At 41.4% G+C, this 19,770-nt stretch overlaps 1 protein-coding gene across 1 annotated transcript in view; it reads left to right on the forward strand.

The window, feature by feature from the left end:
- The window catches only part of LOC132897901 (legumain-like), a 46,277-nt gene extending 31,960 nt beyond the window's left edge, over positions 1-14,317 (forward strand). The window contains exons 8-14 of the mRNA XM_060939165.1: positions 2,711-2,777; positions 7,679-7,797; positions 8,203-8,316; positions 8,524-8,733; positions 13,317-13,472; positions 14,006-14,073; positions 14,167-14,317. Coding sequence (XP_060795148.1) covers positions 2,711-2,777; positions 7,679-7,797; positions 8,203-8,316; positions 8,524-8,733; positions 13,317-13,472; positions 14,006-14,073; positions 14,167-14,212 — 780 coding nt within the window. The 3' untranslated portion in view covers positions 14,213-14,317. The remainder of the gene's footprint in view (positions 1-2,710; positions 2,778-7,678; positions 7,798-8,202; positions 8,317-8,523; positions 8,734-13,316; positions 13,473-14,005; positions 14,074-14,166) is intronic.
- The last annotated feature ends 5,453 nt before the right edge of the window (positions 14,318-19,770 follow it).

The following is a 19,770-nucleotide window of genomic DNA, read 5'->3' on the forward strand; positions in this document are numbered from 1 at the left end:
CAGCCAAGTAGAACTATGATATAGGTAATAGGGAGCTCCTCACCATTAAATTGGCCCTAGAGGAGTGGAGGCACTGGCTTGAGGGGGCCACACATCTGTTCATTATTCTCACAGATCACAAGAATCTTGAATACCTCAAGATAGTTAAGTGGTTGAACCCATGTCAGGCATGTTGGGCATTTTTCTTCACCGGTTTCCAGTTCACCATCTCATACCATCCTGGCTCTAGAACACTAAAGCAGATTCACTGTCCAGAATCCATGCCTCCACAACCCTCAGTCAAGAGTCCACACCTATCCTACCACCCAAATGCTTTGTTAATGCTATCTCATAGGAAATTGACAAGGAACTGACACAAGCCCAACCTTGCAACCCTCTAGAAGCCTGTCCACCTGGTCTCATGTTCATCCCGCCACAGTTCTGGGGTCACCTCATTACCTGGGTGCACTTGTTTCCTGCCACGGGACACCCCAATAGGAAATGCACTTATCAACTCATCAGGACAAAGTATTGGTGGGAGAATATGATGTCTGACATAAATCAGATCATCTCCTCCTGTTCCATCTATGCTCAAGCCAAGATGCCCTGGACTCTGCCTGCAGGTAAACTCATATCACTGCCCACACCCCAAAGACCTTGGTCCCATCTGGACATAGACTTCATCACCGATCTACCCAAATCACAAAAACATACAGTAATAATAGTAGTTATTGATCAATTCTCCAAAGCCCTGAAACTCATTCCCTTGCCCAATCTACCCACAGTCTTTGAAACCACTGAACTCATTTTCTCCCATGTCTTCAGGTACTACAGGATCCCCAAAGATATAGTGATTGATCAGTGACCCCAATTCACATCCAAAGTATGGGCAAAATTCATGGACAAACTAGGAATGTTGATGAGTCTAACTTCAGGGCATCATTTGCAGTCCAATGGCCAAGTGGAATGCACCAATCAGGAAATGGGGTGCTTCCTGAGGGTGTTCTGTCTAGAAAACCCCAAGGACTGGTTGCAATTTTTCCCCTGGGCAGAGTATGCCCAAAACTCCATAAAACACTCAGCCACCATTGTTCCCTTGGGATGACTCACCCACACACATTCTGGCAGTAGACTCATGGTTTCAAAGGAGTGAGCAGATATAGGAGAGCATCTATCAGTGACTAAAGCAAGTGTCCAGGAGATATAATCTCTATGCTGACAAGCAAAGAGGGGAGACACCCATGTATGTACCAGGAGACAGTGTCTGGGTGTCCACCAAGGACCTACAGGACTCCAATGCATGCCAGAAACTTAATGCCACGTACGGTGGCCCCTTCAAGGTCCTCTGCCAAATCAACGAGGTCTGTTACAGACTGGAAGTCCCACAACACTGCTGCCTTTTACCCACATGCCACATATCGTGTCTTAAGCCTGCCATTACGGGACCCCTCACCACTAATACACCTTCCATGGAATGCCCCTTGCCTTTAGAACTGGAAGGACAACCAGTGTACCAGGTACATGAAATTCTCAATTCCTGTTGCAGCCAGGGCAACCTGGAATATCTGGTGGACTGGGAGGGGTACGGTCTGGAGGAATGCAGCTGGGTACCTGCCAAAGACATCTTGGACCTGCTCTTAACCCAAGAATTCCATGCCAGACATCCCAAGACACCAGTGCCTAGAAAAAAAGGACATCCTAGAAAGGAAAGTGCTCCTCCCAGAGTGAGTGCCTCGGGGGGTGTCTGTCACTGATAGCACCAGCAATCAGAGTTCATGGCAGACTCCAAACATGGCCACCAGAGACTACAATTCCCAAGCACCACAATGCCCTCCCTCTCCTGAGTTCTAATCATCACCGCAGCTGTTCCACATTACACCTCATCAGCCATCACAACTTAAAGACCTCAGTCACAAACAACCAGTGTGAAGTATTGTTCTGTGTATGTGTACCTGATGATACCAAGCTGTTAGCCCCTTGTATTTGACTATAGTGATTTTGACCCTGCTTTCTGTTTATATTTGGACTCTGGACTTTTGCTATTCCTCCAACACACTGTTTGCTAATCAACTGAGCCATTGCCCATCCCTGACACTACCTTTAGTTTCACAGTTTGGATTTGATTGCCAGTTTGTGACACACCTGCTCTTCCCTGTAACTGCATCCATAAGTGCCTGCACCCTGATAGTCATAGATCAAGATTATATCACAGAGCTGCTGAATTCTTGAAATACCAGCACTTTGTAACAGTCAGAGTTAAAGCTGTAACTCAGTTTTCTGACATCTTCAGGACAAAGGAATTTACACTTTGTGGTTTCTCAGTAACACAACAAGCTGCATTTCATTTTTCTCTCAATAACTATGAGAAATAAGAGAGGCTGGTAAGGGACTGACTGTTTATAGTTGCTATAACAAATGAGGACAGGAACAAATTTGTTTCACGGACATTCAACAACATTAAATGCAATGATAAATGAATAAAAAATTGATGTTTATTAATGAATTGTAACCATTGACAAATTGCTGTGCAATAAACCACTTGGGTTTGCTGTTATAGGAGAACAATTGCCTTTGGGGTATGTCACAAGCCTCCACGTTCTGTTATTGTCATTAATCTTTCATATGTCCCCCCCCATCTCCTTCATTATAAAATGTTTAGATTGTTTGTGTGGTTTTGCATTTCCTGACCTTACAATCAGAATTTTTTGTATAATCTGGTCAATGTTTGCAGATGGTCATCTATTTGGAAGCATGTCATTCTGGATCAATGCTGAACAAGCTGCCAAACAACAGCAACGGTTAGTGTAATTTCTATTCATTGAAAAGAGAGAGTTCTGGGGTAGGTTTCCCGATAATGTTACATTTTAAGGCTAAAGACCAAGTTTAAAGACACTCTTCAGCAAAGAACATTGTCTCTGTACGTGGTTTTCCTGAACTCATTCATAAGAAGGACTCTTAAGAGCAACTTTGCGAAGAACTTCTTTGCAATGCGTGTCCTCAATATAGGTGTTAGAAGTTGTTAAAGCATTCATACAGTGGTTGCTGAAGGCATTAATAGTTGCTAAATCCAATCGATGAGATCACATGGTGTTAGGTTTTTTTTGTCATTAAATCTTCCTTATATAATGTGGTAATTAATAATTTAAATTATTTTACATTTTTGGATAATAAAATTTTTTATTCCAAGCATGTTTTTAATTAAATGAACAAATGTTCACATGAAAGAATAAGCAAATAATAAACTAAATAATTAAGTAAATGTTTTCTCTGTGCCTACTCATTTCACTGTTACCCAAACATGTAGTCAGGATTATTTCAACTATTATCCAAAATGCCAAGTTGGCCATGTCCTCCCTTATATATACAGTGCCTTGCAACAGTATTCAGCCCCCTTGGTGTTTGTCCTGTTTTGTTGCATTACAAGTTGGAATTAAAATGGATTTTTAGAGGGTTAGCACCATTTGATTTATACAACATGCCGACCACTTTAAAGGTGCACTTTTTTTTTTTTTATTGTGACACAAACAATAATTAAGATGAAAAACAGAAATCTGGAGTGTGCATAAGTATCCCCTCCCCCCAAAGTCAATACTTTATAGAGCCACCTTTTGCTACAATTACAGCTGCAAGTCTCTTTGGGTATGTCTCTATTAGCTTAGCACATCTAGCCACTGGGATTTTTGCCCATTCCTCAAGGTAAAACTGCTCCAACTCCTTCAAGTTAGATGGGCTGTGTTGGTGAACAACAATCTTCAAGTTATGCCACAGATTCTCAATTGGATTGAGGTCTGGGTTTTGATTAGGCCACTCCAAGACATTTAAATGTTTCCCTTTAAATCACTCCAGTGTAGCTTTAGCAGTATGTTTAGGGTCATTGTCCTGCTGGACTGTGAACCTTCGTCCCAGTCTCAAACCTTTGGCTGATTCAAACAGGTTTTCCTCCAGAATTGCCCTGTATTTAGTGCCATCCATCTTTCCTTCAGTCCTGACCAGCTTTTCTGTCCCTGCAGATGAAAAACATCCCCACAGCATGATGCTGCCACCACCATGCTTCACTGTAGGAATGGTGTTCTCAGGGTGTTGGGTTTGTGCCACACATGGCATTTCCCATGATGGCCAAAAAGTTCAATTTTAGTCTCATTTGACCAGATAATCTTCTTCCATATATTTAGGGAGTCTGCCACATGCTGCTGGGCAAACTCCAAATGTGATTTTTTTAAGCAATGACTTTTTTCTGGCCACGCTTCCATAAAGCCCCGCCCACTCTGTGGAGTGTACGGCTTAAAGTGGTCCTGTGGACAGATACTCCCATCTCTGCTGTGGATCTCTGCAGCTCCTTCAGTGTTATCTTTGGTGTCTTTGTTGCATCTCTGATTAATGCCCTCCTTTCGTGGACTGTGAGTTTTGGTGGGCGGGGCCTTCTCGTCAGGTTTGTCGTGGTGTAATATTCTTTCCATTTTGCTATAATGGATTTAATGGAGCTCCGTGGGATATTCAAAGTTTGGGATATTTTTTATAACCCAACCCTGATCTATGCTTCTCCACAACTTTGTCTCTGACCTGTTTGGAGGCTCCTTGGTTTTCATGTTGCTTGCTTAGTAGTGTTGCAGAGTCAGGGTCCTTCCAGAACAGGTTGATTTATGGAGACATCATGTGACAGATCATGTGACACTTTGATTGCACACAGGTGGATCTTAATCAACTAATTATGTGACTTATGAAGTGAATTGATTGGAGCAGCTCTTATTTAGGGATTTCGTACAAAATGGGGTGAATACTTATGCACACTCCAGATTTCTGTTTTCTCATCTCATTATCTCTAGCCGCTTTATCCTGTTCTACAGGGTCGCAGGCAAGCTGGAGCCTATCCCAGCTGACTACGGGCGAAAGGCGGGGTTCACCCTGGACAAATCGCCAGGTCATCACAGGGCTGACACATAGACACAGACAACCATTCACACTCACATTCACACCTACGCTCAATTTAGAGTCACCAGTTAACCTAACCTGCATGTCTTTGGACTGTGAAGGAAACCGGAGCACCCGGAGGAAACCCACGCAGACACAGGGAGAACATGCAAACTCCACACAGAAAGGCCCTCGCCGGCCACGGGGCTCGAACCCAGACCTTCTTGCTGTGAGGCGACAGCGCTAACCACTACACCACCGTACCGCCCCCAGATTTCTGTTTTTTTCATCTAAATTATTGTTTGTGTCACAATAAAAAAAACAATGCACACCTTTAAAATGGTAGGCATGTTGTGTAAATCAAATGGTGCTAACCCTCCAAAAATCCATTTTAATTCCAGCTTATAATTCAACAAAACAGGACAAACACCAAGGGGGATGAATACTTTTGCAAGACACATATATATGTGTTTGGCATGCATCAGTGACCGTTTGAGGCAGAATCTCCCAGCGATCCGTGAGGCAGAATCTCTTCCGTGGCAGAGCTTGTCATTCCTAGATCATACTTCAAGCTCCTTCGGTACAGATGGATCAAAACCTAATTCTCTCTTGCGCTCTCTCTCTCTCTCACTCTGGCTGCCTGTTGCCCGCCCACACACACACACACACACACACACACAGAGACAATGTTACAGGTGCAGAAATTTGTCTCATTTATGACACTAGATGAGATAATCATTTGCCTAATGAAGTTAAATTTGATTAAAATGTGGTGACATCAATGTGACATTATGATATCCATATGTAGTTCCATGACATATTGAAATATATTCAAAATGTTTTTGTATATTTATTTAATAATTAACTCGATGTACTTGCAATGTACAAGAAAAATAATTGAACACCAGCAGCAGATTCAACACCAGTCTCTGCCCGTTAATTGTGACAGTCCCTTGGAGGCGCATCACTTTCTGTGTACTACTTTGGCTGTGACGTTGTTGGGGAAAATCACATTAGCTTAGTGATGGAACTTAGGAGGCAGTTAAAGATGCTCTTAGCATTAAGAGGCTTTTTGGAAACCCAGCCCTAAGGTTAGGTGTGTTACTGTACAAACCCCAAATCAGAAAAAGTTGGGATGGTATGTTGAATTTGAAATTAAAACTGAAAACAATGATTTGTGAATACTCTTTGACCTACATTGCACTTGGAACAATACAATAGCAGAATATTTGATGTTTTACCTCATGAATTTTATTTTTTATTTTTTCAAAATAAACACATTTCAATTTTGATTCTTGCAGCACATTTCAAATAAAGGTGTTACAGTAAATCATTTACCACTTCATACTGTTCCCGTTCCTTCTCACAACACTTAAAAGATGTTTATGGACTGAAGACTCCAAGTGATGAAGTGTTTCAGGTGTTATTTTTGTCCCGTTTTTCCTGTAAACAGGGCTTAAGGTGTGGAACAGTTCGGGGTCGTCACTGTCATATTTTTCATTTCTAAATTCTCCACACATTCTCTATTGGGGACAGAGGGGACACGCCCTCTTCTTCCACAGCCACACCTTTGTAATGTGAGCAGAATGTGGTTTTGCGTTGTCTTGTTGAAATCTCCCTGGAAAAGACGTCGTCTTGAAGGCAGCAGATGTTGCTCCAAAATCTCAGTGTACTTGTCTGCATTAATGCTCCATCACAAAAGTGTAAGCTACCTTTACCAAGGGCACTGACCCAACCCCATACCATGACACGCCCTATCTTTCAGACTTGTTCCTGGTAACAGACTGGATGGTCCTTTTCATCTTTGGTCCAGAGCACACGGTGTCTATTTTTTCAAAAAAAAAAAAGACCTGGAACACTGATTCATCTGACCACAATACACATTTCCACTGTGTGATGGTCCATTCCAGACACCTCTGAGCCATCATCTTAATTCATCTTAATTATTGTTTGTCACAACAAAACAACAATTTTCACCTTTAAAGTGGTAGACATGTTATGTAAATCAAATGGTGCTAACCCTCCAAAAATCCATTTTAATTCCAGCTTAGAATTCGACAGAGAATTCGATGGCGCTTCTGGACACAGTTAACATAAGGCTTCCTTTTTACACAGTAAAGTTTTAACTGGTGTTTGTGGATGTAACTCCATATTGTAGCTTGATAAAGGTTTGTCAAAGTAATCCTGAGCCCATGCGGTTCCATCAGCTGTAGATGAATGATGGTTCTTGATGCCGTCTGAGGGATCTGAGATCACGGGGGTTCAGATTAGGCTTGAGCCCTTTACACACCCAAATTCCTCCAGATTCCTTGAATGGTTTAATGATATTATGCAACATAGAGGGTGAAATATCCAAATCCCTTCCTATCTTTCTTTGAGGAACATTGTTTTTAAACATTTCAATCATTTTCTCACACATTTGGTGACAAACTGGAGATCCTCAGCCCATCTTTACTCCTCAAAGACTTGGCCTTTCCTGGAGACTGATTTTGTTCCAAATCATGATAACAGTCACCTGTTTCACATCACATCATTATTTAATTGTTTTACCTCATTACTATCCCTAAATTTCCTCCTTCCCAACTTTTTTTGGAATGTGTTGCAGGTCTGAAATGCAGGAATGGATGTAGATTAACAAATGAAATGAAGTTGACCAACAAAACATGAAATATCTTGGGTTCATTCTGTCTGTAATGAAATACAAGTCAAAACACATTTACAAATCACTGTTTTCTGTTTTTATTTGCATTTTTAGTTGTATGTCTGAAAGATCTTCAACATTTTGTTTCAGTGTATGCAGTTGCTTCGTGCAAGCCTGAGGAATCGACTTATGCCTGGTTCTTTGACAAGAAAAGAAATGCCTTTCTTTCTGATGTCTTCACCTATTACTGGCTACACCATACTGAGACAGTGTGTTATTTGGTTATTTCATTTTTTTTTTTTTTGATGAATTACAATTTGTGACAATTTCAGGATCCCAATAATCAAGCTGACCCAGGGTGAACTTACTCAGGAGCAAATTATTTATTTTGCTTTTGGCGAAATGCTATAGTATGGTAGCAAAATTGAGAGGAAAGAAAACATACATAAACAGAACAGAAACTTGACGACCTTTCAGCTCCTTCACTGCTGAGAGAGAGAGAGAGAGAGAGAGAGAGAGAGAGAAAGAGAGCCATGAACAGCTTGTTAATATAACCAGCACCTTCCTGAAAACTCCCACTAAACCACACCCCACCTAATTTAATATTTTATCTTCAGAAATATAAAATACTTTAAAGCTGACAGTGCTCCTTTTTTCTGCTTTTCACTCTGAAGGTAAAACTTAATGTGACTTCCCTTGGAGATCAGTTTTCCTACCTGAAGAAAAACGTCAGTGAGGCTATGAGAAAGAAAGGAAAGACTGAGACACCATGTAACTATGGGGAGATGGTATGTACAATTAGAAATAAATATCGTATTTTAAAACATTCTTCGTTTCATGATGGCAGGCAGCCAATTAAAGAATGAAGTGAAGCATTAAAAAATAAAAATAATTACCAGATCATTTCCAGGCAATGGAAAACTAACAAACTTTTTTTTTTACTTGAAAATTTAAGTCTTGTTTTTTTTTTTCCTTTCTCCACTCTATTAATTCAGGCTATGCTCAAATTAATGCTGAGTGAATTTCTTGGACAATCCCCTGACTCTGTGAGGGAGGCCAATGTGTCTCAGCCACTGAACATCCAGGAGTTGGATGTGGTAGACAGCACAGAAGTTCCTCTGATAATCCAAGAAAACAGGTTTAAAAATGAACGGGACCTGAGAAGAAAAGAGGCCCACAGAAAACAACTTGTTGAGCTTATAAGAGTGAGTAAGCCAATTCCAATGTACTGCATGAATTACAGTCCTTAATTCTGAAAAGAAATTGTGTATACCAGTTCCTGTGGGCCAGATTATGATTTACGAGGTGCAAAATCTCAATTCACAATATTCATACTTCCTGTATCCATATCCTGATTCCTCATCGCCATTACCTAGTACTAATTAATTTAGAACATTCTAACGCAATCATTGGCATGTCATTCTTTATAAAATAGAGGTTATTCTCAGGCAGCAGATTTTATCATTTAATATAAAACAATAATTTGCATAATAATAGATTATAAGTGCCACAATAGGAGAAGGAGGCAGACTCGGGTACATGCACAGAATCTAAACTTTATAATGTTTATAAGACAAAACAAACATAAAGTAGCATGAGCAAGAGCTGAAACATGATGATAAACACAAACTAAGAACTTGGGCAGAACTGAGATGAAACATGAACACAACAACCAGATACCAAAACTCACGCAATGCCAAGCAAAGAGCAAGTGCCAGAGAGTCTTTGGACTGTGGAAGGAAACCCACACAGGCACAGGGAGAACATGCAAACTCCACACGGAAAGGCTCCAGCTAGCAGTGAGGTTCAAACCCAAAACCTTCTTGCTGTATGGTGACAGCGCTAACCCCTGCACCACCATGCCACCCTGGTTTCAGCACCACTGTAACAAAACGATTAAAAACACAAGCATGCTGTTATCAGGGAATAATCCATGCTGGGATGGTGTTTTTAATGACCACTGATTTGAGACAGGATACAAGTGCATAAACTCATAATTTCTTTATTACTTCCTTTACACAAGAATAATCCATAAGGGAGAAATGGAGGGGGAAAAAGCAAGAGTTTCAGAAGAGTGGAAATCAGGAATTGGGAAACAGATGTATCCATTAAGGATAGCACATGCAAAGACACAGGATGGTCAACATTGACAAATTAATCAGGATCCAAAAGGAAAACGTGAACAGAACATCCATCCATCATCTGAAACCACTTATCCTGTCCTACAGGGTCACAGGCAAGCTGGAGCCTATCCCAGCTGACTATGGGTGAGAGGCAAGGTACACCCTCTACAAGTTGCCAGGTCATCGCAGGGCTGACACACAGAGACAAACAACCATTCACACTCACGGTCAATTTAGAGCCACCAATTAGCCTAACCTGCATGTCTTTGGACTGTGGGGAAAACCAGAGCACCCCATGAGGAAACCCATGCGGACATGGGGAGAACATGCAAACTCCACACAGAAAGGCCCTCGCTGGCTGCTGGGCTCGAACCCAGGACCTTCTTGCTGTGAGGCAACAGTGCTAACCACTACACCACTGTGCTGCCCCCTGCCAAGGAAACACCCCAGTTTAATTGAACTCTACCAATTCTACCATGAAGAGTCCTGAAATATCCAACCAGAATTCTGCCGGAAGCTTGTTCATGGTAAACAAAAATGTTTGGTCAAGGTGAAGCTTAAGAAGAGACATTTTACCCAAATATTAGGTGTGCTGTATGTATATTGTTGACCCTGTGTTGATTTCAGAAAAGCTAAAGATAATTAAAACTTGTGCACCAAATTCTAGTGGGTTTTTTTAAATTAAAGCTGTGTGCTGTACAATCATTCTGCCACAGAAAAAGAACAGTTCAAAGAAATTACTGAAAGCCCAAATATTGCCATGACATTCAGATCCAAGAGGACATTCAGTTCACTGTATGTAAACTTCTGACCACAACTGTATATACACATATATTACAGTTACATATAGCTTGGTGAAATATAGATCTATATGTATTAGATATATACATGTATATGCATGTACACTGATATACACTGGTACATCATAACATGCACAGTTGCGCACCATGCGGTTGCTAACCTGCACGGACAGTAGGGACACTGGAGTCTAGACCCACTGTTTACCCGTGTTTACTGCACATGGATCTACACATGACTAGGCCTACGAATAATAAATCTGATTCATCAAGTGTTCATCGCCACCAGAATGACCACATGGGAATTATTGGAGCAAAAAAGAAACCCACTGATTTCATAAATGACATTTGATCTGACATTTGGACAGTTGGTCGATTCCCCTATTTTTGCCCACTCCATATTTTCTTTCAATAATTACACTGAATAAGTGTACGTATTAAAGATTATATTTCTGCATTTATTGAGGTACATGTAAATATGTTCCCTGTATTTTTCAGCGGCCGGCTTAGAATAAAAATCCACAAACCAGTCTGTGTTTCCGATTCTCTCTGGCTGGTGGTGCGCTATCGGTGCTGAATGGGACTGTAGTGAACTGAGTGAACTGGCAGTTTCTCATCTTGGAGGCTCGAAGAGATAACCATCTACTCTGCAATATCCTTAATAATCTTCTGCCCCTTCATCCGACATATAAGAATCCCAATCACGATCAGAATTCTCTCCAAAACATGATTCCATATCGAGACTGGTCTCACCACTGCTGCTCACGGGAACGAAATTGATACCTGAATTGTTACACATGTGACGTCATGCACCCCTTCGGGATCTTCTGGATCAGTCTCGGCAGATTCCGTGAAAATCGGCTGATCTTACTGATTTTCCATCAATTTATGGCCTTTTGGTAGCCTGGCGAGCCAGACTAAATGTGAATATTTAGTCTGGTCTCGGTCGTAGACATTTCCGAAGGGTGGGGGTGGAACAACCCACTGTCTTTCAAACTGTCTCTGTGCGTATAGGCCAACGCTCTGACCAATCAGCGCAACAGTGACTGTGACGTAGTCAGAGTGACAGAAAGCAGTGGGGGAGGCCTTGAAATAAATAATTTTTCAAAATGCGTATTAATTAATAAACAGGTTCTAGATATTAAGAAGTTTGGAGATAATGACCACAAGTTTGGAGTCTGTACCACATACTTAACATACACTCATTTTTTTCCCAAGTGTTTTTCAAGGGTTTGCTTAAACTGTTTTTGAGAGTTTTTATTTAGTGGTGTTTGGTGAAATAATTTCCCTTAAATTTAAATAACAGGAAAATAAGAAACAATCAAAAAGTAATGTTTCAAAGCTGTTTATTAATTCTTCGTACTGCACAAACTAGCCCCATCCTTTTGGCTACGAGCGGAGCCAGCTGGTAGATCAGACTTTTGCCATAGCCGGTTGGCAAAACAGCGAAAACGTCCTTCTTGAAAAGGAATGAGCGGAGAGCCTCTTCCTGCTCATGTTTCAACGAAAACTCCAAGTCTAATTCTTCTAAAACTGATTCCAAAGCGGAGTCAAACGAGCGCTGTTCACTAGCCGTAGCCATCTTTCCTGTTGCGCTTTCTCCAGCGTCGCGCAGCCTTGTCGTCACTCCTGCAAAAGCCTGCCCAAAGAATCCAAACAAAACCCTTGCGTTGTGATTGGCGGGCACGATTTGATGCCCGGGGTGTTTTGTTGATATGGTGCGAGGCTAGACCCACTCATAGGCAAAAATATTTTTGGCCGCTAGGCGGGTGGGTCTAGTTTACTAGGCTAGCCTTTTGGATCAGCTATGGTTCGAAAACACATGGTCAATCAACATAAAGATTGTTGCTTTGTAAAGGTGGGGATTAGGGACATTAAATTCACTTTAAGGCTGAAAGAGCACAGATCATACTGATGCTGGAGGTGGGGCCTCAGTGATGATCTCTGTGGAGTCAGGAGGAGGTGGAGCCTCAGGAGGAGGCAGAGACTTGATGTACTCTGTGGAATCAGGAGGAGGCAGAGCACTGATGATATCCTCTGTGGGACCAGGAGGAGGTGGAGCCTCAGAATGAGGTGGAGCATTAATTATGTCCTCTGTGGAGTCAGGAGGAGGTGGAGCCTCAGGAGGAGGCAGAGACTTGATGTACTCTGTGGAATCAGGAGGAGGTGGAGCATTAATTATATCCTCTGTGGAGTCAGGAGGAGGTGGAGCTTTGATGCTGTTTTGTCCTCAGTGGAGTCAGGAGGTGGTGTAGAATCAATGTCTTCTGCAGATTCAGGACCATGTGGAATGATGATCTCTGGCAAAAAAAGGGGACAGAGCGTAGACATCATCCACTAAGGCAGGTGGCAGAGTGAAAATGTCTTTGGTGAAGCTAGGAGGCAGAGGGACGTCCTTGGAAAAGTCAGGAAACAGAGTGAAGAAGTCCTTGGCAAAGCCAGAAGGCAGGAGGAGATTCTTGGAGTAGCCTGGAGGTGGAGCTGCATCCTCGGCAGAGAACTGATCCCACGGGAAGCAAGAAAAATGCAATGTGAATGCAGCAGAAGGTTTTTACTTCCATTGGATGCAGCCGAGGATGATCAAGCATGAAGCTCATGGGACAAAGATCCTGTTCATTAACATGAATGTGCAGTTGCTTAATATGGTATCCGCTTGGTTAGGGCCAGGATTGATTATATTAAACCACAGGTTTATCAGTAGAAAGGGTTAAAAAAAAAAGGTGAGTAACATTGCAGTTTCTGCCATTTTGTGATAAATTACAGATTCTCATGCAACACAGAGTATGTGAAAAGGCATTTGTATTTTTCAAATAGTCATTTTAGTTGTTTTTATTGACTAAAAGTGTATGTTTGTGATCAATTTTGTAGAAGAGGAAGACACTGGATGAAGCTCTGCAGACGATTGCTGAGCGCACAAGAACCTCAGGAGTTCTGAGTGATAAACGTGAGGTGACTCGCACGTACGAAGTCAAAGTCGTGGCTGAGCATTTCAGGACAACTCTCTTTAACTGGGAAGACGAGCCGGTACGTTTGTTTGTCTGCTTAGTTAAAAAGCCTGAAATGGGGTACTAAAGAAAATTTGAGACAATAATATGCAAATTGTGATTTACTTTTTGCTTTGTTTGATGGACTCATTGCACAAACGATTGCGCCTCGGTTTCTGATTCTTTCACTGCACTCAGATGTTCATCAGATATGGAAGAATATGGCTAGGGCATGTTAGTCATGTAACCAGCATGCAAACGTGTTCACACCTTTACGAATTAAATCATAATTTGGTGTATTGTCTGTGATGTACTGTAAGTTTACTAATCATCATCTCCTGAGATCACTCTGGACTGGGAAGCTGTGGACGTTGTTTAAAGAGGTTTTAAATCTCGAAACACTCATCAGTTGTTTCTGAAAACATTCTTTTGTAAATACTTTACAACACACACTCATCACGATGTGGAAAATAATGTTAGTGAGGGGAACCTTAATGTAACGTTTTACAAAAACTTTATACTGGATATTGTATATGGTTATGCAGATCATGCTGACTCTCTCTCTCTCTGCAGTTTGTTGTCACTCAGTCACACCTGCAGGTTTTAGTGAATCTGTGTGAGTGTGGTTTGCATGTTGAAAGGTAGGTGAGCCGTTTTTCACTATTTAATCTGGAATTAAACCTCTCCAGTCATTTCTATTCTAATTTCATTTCTAATTTCTTTGTCTCCATCAGCATCAAGGCAGCCATTAACGATGTGAGCCGTGACATACGTTTCTGAAGACAATCCACACATTCCTCTTTACAATCATTTAATTTTAATCCTTTTTTCAGTACTTCGAGGATGTCTTTTAGATGGCTTTTGGTGGAATTCTTATGAAAATGTATCCAACTGTTTATGCTTACGAACTAAAATGCATGTGTGATTAAAAAAATTCAGATCAGGTTTTAATTTTTTTTCACTGTGACCAAAATCACATAATCACAAACACTGTCAAATACTATAATAAAGGACTTGAAAATCAGAATGTGTTGCACATTTATAAGATAAGATAAACTTTACTGATCCCCTGTCAGTGAAATTCACTCGTTACAGTAGCTCCAAAGTAAAAAAAAAAAAAGAGAGAGTAAAAGAGTATATCACTGAAATCAGAAAAACAGTGTGTAATAGAAATGCTGGATAATTAGACATTACACATTATACATACTATTTACTACATACACACAGTACCCTTCACAATTATTGGCACCCCTTGTAAAGATGAGTTAAAAAGGGTGAGAACAAATCCACCTTTTGGTGAAGTTTCTTCGTCTCACACTGAAAAAATCCAACCTTTAATTGAAATAAATTTATTCAGATAAAAACAAATCTCTCATCAAGAAATAATTATTTTCAACAAAAACACATGCCGGGCGGCACGGTGGTGTAGTGGTTAGCGCTGTCGCCTCACAGCAAGAAGGTCCTGGGTTCAAGCCCCTGGGGCCGGCGAGGGCCTTTCTGTGTGGAGTTTGCATGTTCTCCCCGTGTCCGCGTGGGTTTCCTCCGGGTGCTCCGGTTTCCCCCACAGTCCAAAGACATGCAGGTTAGGTTAACTGGTGACTCTAAATTGAGCGTAGGTGTGAATGTGAGTGTGAATGGTTGTCTGTGTCTATGTGTCAGCCCTGTGATGACCTGGCGACTTGTCCAGGGTGTACCCCGCCTTTCGCCCGTAGTCAGCTGGGATAGGCTCCAGCTTGCCTGCGACCCTGTAGAAGGATAAAGCGGCTAGAGATAATGAGATGAGATGAGAAAAACACATGCCACTATTATTGGCACCCCTGGAAATGATCATGAACACAATGCAACTGAAGCATGTTTCCCATTTAAATTGTCCATCCCTTTTCCTCCTCTTTAGCTCTGTGGAGATCGCTGGTCTCTTCCCCGGGACTAGTTGTGTGTGACGCAGTGCCAACAGTTGCGACTGGGTGTAAACCATAGAGCTGAAATTGAATGGATTTCCCAAGGCAGTTGTACACATTCCAAAAATAAGCAAAATGCAAACTGCTAATCTCACCAATTGCACATCCCTAACTGCACACAGAGATTAGTGTCAGAAATAATTAAAATAGCACAACAAAATACACAAAGTACACAGAATACAGTAAAAACACTGAAGGAAGGTCAGCGCTGCTCGAACAGGCTGCCATTCACACGGTGCTGGAGGTGAAATGGAGATTTGTGTGGGGGTTTTTAAATAAACATTTGTAATAATTAAAAAAACTCAACATTTTCTACATTTTTGTACGTACAGTTTTTGTAGAAATTTGCAGATTAAAAAAAAAGCAAAGTATATAATATGGAGTTTGATTGTTTTGTAGTTTTTGTCTCTAAAATCAAATCTGATCATGTGGCATATTTTGCCAACCAAAATTTCTGTCCAAAGTGAAACAGTTTTACAGGAAGTCCACACTAACTAATAATCACTAACGAATAGTCACTAACTAATGCCCAGGTCAGACGGCAGGCTGCAACTAGTTTTCAGCTACTTGTGTCCAGGGGCGCAGATAGGATTTTTGAACTGGGGGGGACTGAGCTGTCAGCAAATGATTCCATTTTGTATATGAGTGATTCCACGCTTATGGGTACTGAAATGGGGACATGAACTTATTCACCTAAAACCATTTCTTTTTTTACCATCAGGTCACAAAACATGTAATCTTTAATGAATGATATGTTAAAAGATAACTTTAATTTTCTGAGATGTAATAAAAACATATTTATATGCCAAAGTCAAGCCTATGAGTTCCAAAATGATGTCTGTTACATTACTTCTGTTACGATTGTCCATCTCGCGTCTGTTACAAATTAATTACAATCTACCTATATACCATGTTAATCTTATTGAAAGAATGTGTATGTTTATTCTACTACACGTGTTTATTAATTATATTTGCTAAAACATCACCTTCCTATGTTTCAAAAAGTAATTCTACATTGTTAAAATTGAGAATATATATGTCCACAACACTTCTGTTACGTTCTGATTTTGGCATATAAATATGTTTTTATTACATCTCAGAAAATTAAAGTTATCTTTTAACATATCATTCATTAAAGATTGCATGTTTTGTGACCTGATGGTAAAAAAAAGAAATGGTTTTAGGTGAATTTTTAAAAATAAGTTCATGTCCCCATTTCAGTACCCATAAGCGTGGAATCACTCATATATATATATATATATATATATATATATATATATATATATATATATATATATATATATATATATATATGTGTGTGTGTGTGTGTATATATATATATATATATATATATATATATATATATATATATACACACACTACCATTCAAAAGTTTTGGGTCACTTTGAAATGTCCTTATTTTTGAAAGAAAAGCACTGTTCTTTTCAATGAAGATCATTTTAAACTAATCAGAAATCCACTCTATACATTGCTAATGTGGTAAATGACTATTCTAGCTGCAAATGTCTGGTTTTTGGTGCAATATCTCCATAGGTGTATAGAGGCCCATTTCCAGCAACTCTCACTCCAGTGTTCTAATGGTACAATGTGTTTGCTCATTGCCTCAGAAGGCTAATGGATGATTAGAAAACCCTTGTACAATCATGTTAGCACAGCTGAAAACAGTTGAGCTCTTTAGAGAAGCTATAAAACTGACCTTCCTTTGAGCAGATTGAGTTTCTGGAGCATCACATTTGTGGGGTCGATTAAATACTCAAAATGGCCAGAAAAATCTCATCTCATCTCATTATCTCTAGCCGCTTTATCCTTCTACAGGGTCGCAGGCAAGCTGGAGCCTATCCCAGCTGACTACGGGCGAAAGGCGGGGTACACCCCGGACAAGTCGCCAGGTCATCACAGGGCTGACACATAGACACAGACAACCATTCACACTCACATTCACACCTACGCTCAATTTAGAGTCACCAGTTAACCTAACCTGCATGTCTTTGGACTGTGGGGGAAACCGGAGCACCCGGAGGAAACCCACGCGGACACGGGGAGAACATGCAAACTCCACACAGAAAGGCCCTCGCCGGCCCCGGGGCTCGAACCCAGGACCTTCTTGCTGTGAGGCGACAGCGCTAACCACTACACCACCGTGCCGCCGGCCAGAAAAATGTCTTGACTATATTTTCTATTCATTTTACAACTTATGGTGGTAAATAAAAGTGTGACTTTTCATGGAAAACACAAAATTGTCTGGGTGACCCCAAACTTTTGAACGGTAGTGTGTATACATGTTATTTCACCTCCCTCACTGCCATCACCAGGAACTACCTGCAGGCCAGGACAATGATAACATTTTAACATAGCCTATGGAAATCCAAAGTTTACACATTATCGTCACGCACAGAAATTGCAAAACTAGTTTTAAAACCGCTAAGTTCCAACTGTTAAACATATCGAGAGGCTGGGCTACGTGTGTGTGTGTAAAGTGTAAACCAGTGCATCCTGACTTTCTAACTATGCCTGTGTGTTGCGTGAGCGGCAGTCAGTCAACAACTCTTCGCAAAGTTTCCTTATGAAACAATATGCTTGCTGAAATTATGGCAGGGAACGCCAGATTAAACATTAAAACTGCCTTCTGAGCACTGTATCTACAGGCTGCCACAGAAAGAAGGAGGCTACCAGAAAGGCTTCTCTACTCCGTACGATTTTACTTTCACTACGACATTACTTTGAACAGACTATCAAAAAATTGCAAGGTGATATGATAAAGTAAGGCACAGTTTACTTACAGTCGTTTTGTTTTTGTTTTTTTTTAACGATGCAATCGTTTTCTGCCTTTTGGCACCCTTCATCATGCCGTGTTGGGGTCCTGAACTAGGAGGCGCTGTCCCCGATATGCCTGTCAAACTTGTGGGTAACCATAGCAACCAAGCTCGAGCTCGCAACCTGTGCAGTCTGCGCAGTTGCAACTATGTATACACTGCTGTGCACCTCAATAAACCGAATGGTAATTAGTCTTTTGATTTTTCCGTGAGGTTTGCCTTATGCAAAGAAAGACAGCATAGACGTTTTTTCCTCCCTATAAGTGGGGGGGACCGAACGAGGTGAATTTAAATCTGGGTGGGACGAATCCCCCCCGTCCCCCCCTCTATCTGCGCCCATGCTTGTGTCGACCTGTGATAACAAAATCTTGCGTCGACCCACGATGATGCAGATAATAGCAGAGTGTTGCAGAGGGATTTTAAGTAGAGGCAGACTGACGCAAGTGGATCACGATCTGTTCGCATTTCAGCCGCAATTCACTTCCAATCAGAGCAAATAGCAGGTTGACGCATGTAGAGGCAGGCAGTCGTGCAATGTAGTGGCAGTCGTGCAAGGTAGTGGCAGCTAGATGCAGGCTAACGCAGGAGAAGACAAGTCTTTAGAAATGGCTGTGATGCATCGCAGGAAGATGCAGACTGCACCTGCAAATAGTTTACGACAACCTGCGAGCAGTCTTATGGCCTAATATATTTTAAAGGTTTTCTGTGCGCTGCGTCAACCTGCGTCTAGCTGTGTCTGCTTCTGACTGGTTGATTCAGCTTAAAAACTTTGCGTCTTACAACACATCTGACCACAACGAAGGATTTGATGCAGAATGCCTGTGTCCACCTGCTATCGGTCGCCATCCGACCGATCACAGGTCGCAGCGTGTGTCTTTCTGCTGTCTGACCCGGGCATAATAATCACTCTTTGCAATCGTGGTGAGTTGCAAAGCATCTCAGATCACACAACACCTTGAAGCTTGAGACAGATGGTCTACAACAGCAGATCACATCAGGTTCCACTTCTGTCAGCCAAGAACAGAAACCTGACTCTGATCTGGTTTTTCTTCGTTCTGACGTCCCAATGCTGTTAGGTCAGTGAGATCTCCTCATGTGGACTAGTACTGACAGAAAGAGTTCTGTTTTATCTTCGGCTGATTTCAGTAAACTGTTCAGTGCTGCAGTACCACTCCTGACCACCAGAGGCCACAATCACCTAAGTTTCAGTTACATCCTCCTCTCTCTCTCTCTCTCTCTCTCTCTCTCTGAAACACACACGGTTAATTTCCTCTGCTGATGTAGATGCTACTCCTACGGAGCCGTAGAGGGGACATGGTGAATAAAAAAATAACAAAGCGTGGGAACGACTTATAAGGCGTGTGCACGAGATATTAATGCGCGCGCACGGGGACATGGTGAATAAAAAAATAACAAAGCGTGGGAACGACTTATAAGGCGTGTGCACGAGATATTAATGCGCGCGCACGAGTTATAACCCGTGCGCACGCTTTGCGTTAAGGCGTGCGCTCGGGTAGTTAAAAGTGAGGGGACGAGTTACAAATCG

The sequence above is a fragment of the Neoarius graeffei genome, chromosome 14, assembly GCF_027579695.1.
Source record: "Neoarius graeffei isolate fNeoGra1 chromosome 14, fNeoGra1.pri, whole genome shotgun sequence".
Lineage (NCBI taxonomy): Eukaryota > Metazoa > Chordata > Actinopteri > Siluriformes > Ariidae > Neoarius > Neoarius graeffei.